This window comes from Octopus bimaculoides, chromosome 14, assembly GCF_001194135.2.
Source record: "Octopus bimaculoides isolate UCB-OBI-ISO-001 chromosome 14, ASM119413v2, whole genome shotgun sequence".
In the NCBI taxonomy this organism is placed as follows: domain Eukaryota; kingdom Metazoa; phylum Mollusca; class Cephalopoda; order Octopoda; family Octopodidae; genus Octopus; species Octopus bimaculoides.
Genome location: NC_068994.1, coordinates 1,780,199 through 1,786,143, shown reverse-complemented (window position 1 = coordinate 1,786,143; position 5,945 = coordinate 1,780,199). Strand labels below are relative to the sequence as shown.

Sequence of the window (5,945 nt, the reverse complement as noted above, 5' to 3'; positions counted from 1 at the left end):
ATGCAGTTGTTGGATGAATTTTGGCATGCGCACACAGTTGGAACACCTGCTATGTTCTTTCTTGCTGACCATGGCTTCATCATCTCTGTAACAGCTGTCTATTCCATGTTTTACAGCTTCTACTGGGTCCACAGAGCATTGAGCAGCAGTCATGATGTCAGAAATTTGATACTCAGCATAAATCATCATGATACAGGTAACTCATTTCTAATACTCTGATGGCTTCCAGTCCTCCACGTCAGCTAACATTTTCTGAACTACAACTTTAATCTTTATGCTCTCCTACACCATTGACTGTTCATCATCTTTTCCGGAAAAAAAGGAGACTTAATGAAATTGTCAAATTTAGCCTGAACACCTGTATATACATATATTACATACATACACACATCATCATAGTTTAATGTCCATGCTGGAATGGGTTGAACGGTTTGATTGAGGTCTGGAGAGTCAGGAGGCTGCACCAGGCTCCAATCTGATCTTCCAGTGTTTCTACAGCTGGATGCCCTTCCTAAGGCCAACCACTCCAGGGATGGTAGACAAATTACTTGGTGCCAACTGGGACCAACTCCGAAGGAGAAGGGAAAAACAAGTTGAAGAATCAAGAATTCTCCGGTCACCCTTTCCCTCAATGCCATCATAGTTTTGGATATTGATGGAAAAATGGTTAAGATTGAAAGTGGAGAGCTGACAGAATCATTAGCAGACTGGACATAATGCTTAGTGGCATTTTGTCTGTTGTTGTATTCTGAGTTCAAATTCTGCTGAGGTCAGCTTTGTCTTCTATCCTCTTGGGGTCAGTAAAATAAGGACCAGTTGAGCTCTGGGGTTGATGTAATTGATTCAACCTTTAATCCCTCCCTTGTGCTAAAATTTGAAACCAATATTGTAAGTTAACTACTGCAGAAATAACATGGAGCAAGGAGAAACCTCTGGACCTCTGAAAGGGAGACACTATGGGAAGAAAGAACTGGGTACAATGATCAGGACCTGGCCTGGGAATGGGGTTAGGGTTAGGAAGTACTTCTGTTCCAATTACATGTTGACCATCAAGAATACTCAGGTGTGGCTGGCATATCAGGAGTACTGATACCATATCTTGGGCAGGATTACAGCTACTCACACAAATATCAGGGTCCATATCCAAATAGGGCCATTCAAATGATTGATCAATGTTTCTCTGACCCCTGCCCACAAATCTGTCCCCCCCACCTCTTCCCCATTTCCTCTCTCTCCCCACTCTCTTCTACCAAACCTATTTCCTCTAAACCTCTTAACTTGTCCCCATTTGCCTCAGTTCTCACTGATTCCCTTGACACTCAATCATATCCAATCTGCCTCTCATTCCAGATCCTGCACTGAATAGCTATCCAATCATTCTTCCCCAGCACTTATTCCTCAACTAAATCCCCCTGCATACATTTGCTGGTATTCTTTATCCCTAAGTGAACCATACCATTGACCTATGATCAAGGGCAATCTTGCTGTCTCTCACAGGATTTTTAAGACTCTGAAGGGCTACATCATGTAAGGTATCCATTCATACGCCTAAGAACAATAAAATAGGTCCAGAGGGAAATTCGGCTGCTATTTCTAGTATGTCAAGCAACTACTTAAAAGTTTGTCCTATTTGTTCACCCTCCACTTAATGTCTCTAGTTTTGAACTGAACATGAATCACATCAGGCTTGGGGGTGTGCTCAATGTATCATAGCCCCTGCTCTCTCTCCCTTCCTTCCACAAAACATGCACTACACACACACACACACACACACGCATATGCATATATGTAAACATTATACATAAATGTGTATTTATGTATATATATATATATATATATATATATATATATATAGTATTTTGCAGTTTGTGGGGATGGGCAAACGATTATACATCCGCGTATGATTCATATTCAGTTGATAAACAGAGGCATGTATATACATACATACACGTGTGTGTATGTTTGTGTGTATATATGTATATACATATGCACACACGTACTTATACATACATATATAAATACATATGTGTGTGTGTGTATGTGTATGCATGTATGTATATATATGTATATGTGTGTGTGTATTTATACATATAAGAAAGAGTGACCTGAATGGGGTTGGGGGAGGGTTGGGAATCGAACATGTGTTTCTAAAGTACATTTGTAGAACATTCATGCCATGCCAACCACTCCTTAAAATATTCCTTATTCTATAGAATGGAATGGAAACATGGTGGCATTCAGTCACAATTGCCAGAACATTGCCACAGAACTTTCTCTTTTTTAATTAAGAATGAAGTCTCAAAGGAACATTTCTGATGGGGCGAGGCATGGCTGCCACCACATCCTGCTTGCCTTTCAAAAATGGTACCTCACTATGCCTTAGTGATATATAAAATATCTTGAGGAAGGCATGAATGACACTACATCAAGCCCCCAACAATAAACCCTTTCTCTAGCTATATATAACACATAAAATATCTAGAGCAAGGCATGATTGCCACAGCATCCTTCTATACAATATATTGACTATAAAATAACCGGGGCTTTAGTCTTTTTCCAACAGTGCTGCCATTATTGAACCAGTCACGTGTATTCTCTCAACAGACCCCTTCTGCCTCCTCCTCCTCCTCCTCCTGCCTGTACCTCCACCCCCACCATCTTCACACTTCTTTGTCTGTCTGTGTGTCCCTCCTCCTTGTCTCTCCCCACCACACCCTTCCATCCCGCCACTCAGGTGAAGAAACTAAACTGACAGAGATACAAGACAGTTTGAAGAAATCAATAATTTAAGCAATTAATTCATAACGAAGGTGGTGGCAGCGATGGTGGCGCTGCGGCGGTGGCGGTTATGTTGGTGATGGCGGCGAAAGTGGTGGTGGTGGTGGTGAGGGGTGGTGTTTGTAATGACTGTGATGGTGGTGATGGAGAAAGTGTTAGTGGTAGTGTGGTGATAGTGGTGATGGCAGCAGTAACAGTGGTGGTAATATTGAGTATTATGTGGTGTAGTCTGGTCAAAGTGGTGTGGGGTTTGGTGGTGGTGGTGGTGGTGGTGGTACTGGTAGTGTTAAGTTGGTTTAAGTGATGATTGTAGTGGAGGTAGTGGTGCTGTCGATGGTACTAATGGAGGTATTGGTAGGGACAAAAGTGATGAGGCAGCAAAAAACCAAAGCTCAGACAGTATTACTCATAGTAGTATCAAAAGTAGTAGTAATAGTAGTGTATTTGTAATAGTACTACTACTACTAAATGACCAGCCATATGTAACAGTTAACTATATACATCTAAACAGCCTAACCTCCCCGCCCCCTACACTTCTGCCCCGCCTCCACGCCCCCTCCTACTCCTCTTCTCCACCATCTTACTGTCTACTTTTCTGCTTATCTTACAGATTATATACCTCTAAATACAGGAGGATGACCAAAAATATCTGATTATTGGCACCTACATTATATACACACACATACATACATACATATATATACATACATGCCTGAAAACTTGCATACACACATATACATATATATGTACTTATGTAGATATAAAGATATATACATTCATACTTACATACATACCGGTATGTATATATATATATATATATATATATAAAAATATATATACACACACACATACATATCTATCTATCTATCTATCTATACAACATATATATATAAGTATACACACATATATATACATACATACATACATTTGCCTGCATGGAGGCACAAGTGTGACTGTGTGATAAGAAACTTGCTTTCCAACCACAATGGCTCCAGGTTCAGTCCCACTGTGTAGCACCTGGGGTGAGTGTTTGGACATTCTCCTTGTTTCAGTTGGTGAATGCTGCCATAATCCTTGCCTTCAGTTCATCTTTGGTGTTGCAAGGAGTTTTGTTTGTCTCTCGCTCAACTGTGCCCCATAATAATCAACATAATAATCAAGGGAGTTGCAGACTGGGGAGTTAGGTGGCCAGATGTTAGGGGTGGTGTGGTTGCAGAAATTGTCTGACAGCCATGACTGGGTTCTCCTGTTTGTGTAGCATAGTGCAGAGTCCTGTTGCCAGATATAGGGTCTTCCAGCAGCCACCCTCTTGACCCAGGGCAGCACTACCTCCTCCAGGCATTTGATGTAGGTCTCCGTATTCAGTCTGAGGCCGTGTGGGAAGATAAATGGAGGCATAACGTGACTATCACTAGTGATCACTCCAAACACCTTGATGTTGACTGGATGTTTGTTTTTTATCACACTTTATCCTCAAATTGACACCCAAACACTCTGAAATGTTTGTGTTGGAGCTTCCAGTGCAAATTCCAAGCAGTACCGCATATTGTTTCCGAATTTCTGGCAGAGTGAATAATGACCTGGTGCTGTTTTTCTCACAGATGGTGCCGAACTGACCCTACTATACTGTGTAGTGGACAAAATTAAAAACAAACAATGCACATGCACAAAATAAAAAATATAAAATGGTGACAATTCACCCATCACACCCTGTATGTGTATGTATATATATGTGCTTGTGTGTATGTATCTTTATTTCATCAAATGTCAACTGTTTATGCAGAACCTCACTCTAGACTGGGCTGTCATGATCAGTCCTGTGAAGTATGCAAACATAGACAAGAAAACCCCAAAACTCTAGTGACCCTTACAACATCTATACCAGGCCAGAACCATCCCCTTTATAATTGTTGCCTTCTTTAAGATGTGAAACAAACCAATGATTAGTCAATTAAAAACCTTTCACCAATGGAGCCATAGTCCATTAGTTGTCGTATAAAATAGATCAATAACCCCACAGACATTTCCTGCTAACAGTACTGAACCTTTGACATCATGATCTCAACTGGTCCTTCTGTTTGTTATATATTTGTTGTGCAAAGTCCCTCCCTCCAATCTAATTCAACCATTGACCTCTAACCTTTGACACCATACATGCAATTCTACTTGATCTACAATTACACTTTCTAACAGACATCTTTAAATTTTTTTACTTCCAGATTTGGTTGATTCATCCATCAGACCATTGCTGATGCTGAAGATGCTGCTGTTGTTGATGGTGACAGTGATGACAATGACTAGTTTTGATGAAGATAAAGATGACAGAAACACCCAGATTCCGCATCTTACTGCAACTGGTCACAGTCTTGATTTATCTCAATGGTTCCTTGTGTGTAGACATCAGCTACCACGTGGAGGAAGAACAGAGAGAAGGAACCTATGTCAGTGATATTGCTGCAGACTTCCTGTTAATGAGTGACTCTTCATTAAAACATTCCAGTTTGATATCGTTTAATCAATTACAAAAAGGTGCTGGTGGCGAAATGGAACTGTTTAATGTAACAAAACGAGGCAAGCTGTACACTGCACACAGGCTGGATGCTGAGGAACTGTGCACAGTGAAGAAGGAGTGCAGCAGAATTATCAAAGTGGCAGTGCAGTTGTCTGAGAGATCCAGTACCCAATACATGAACATTTTAAAAGTCAAGATCATTATTGATGACATTAATGACCATCAACCAATGTTTCCTACAAGAGAACTTGATCTTCATTTCACAGAGAGAGATGGTAAAGGAGTGATGCTAGCTGTGCCAAATGCCATTGATAGAGATGTTGGAGTTATGAATTCAAAGATATCATATCAGTTAAGAAATAAACCAGACTTACCATTCACATTGTCTGCAAGGAAAACCATTACTGGTAGTTCTGAACTGGGAATCATTTTGGCAAGGAAATTAGACAGGGAGGTAAAAGATTCTTATAATCTACAAGTTATTGCCAAAGATGGAGGCTATCCATCGAAACAAGGTGTTTTAGATGTGCACATATCTGTCATAGACTTAAATGATAATTCACCAGTATTTAATAAAGATATTTATAACATCTCAGTAAGGAACACGCATCAAAGAAACAGGCCAATTGCAATGGTGTCTGCAAAAGATTTAGAT

General features: G+C 40.3%; 1 protein-coding gene across 1 annotated transcript in view; it reads left to right on the top strand.

Moving 5' to 3' along the window:
- LOC128249419 (protocadherin gamma-A11-like) overlaps positions 1 to 5,945 on the top strand; it is a 21,439-nt gene that overhangs the window by 14,271 nt on the left and 1,223 nt on the right. The window contains exon 2 of the mRNA XM_052972987.1: positions 4,998 to 5,930. Within this exon, the coding sequence (XP_052828947.1) occupies positions 5,085 to 5,930 (846 nt within the window). The 5' untranslated portion in view covers positions 4,998 to 5,084. The remainder of the gene's footprint in view (positions 1 to 4,997; positions 5,931 to 5,945) is intronic.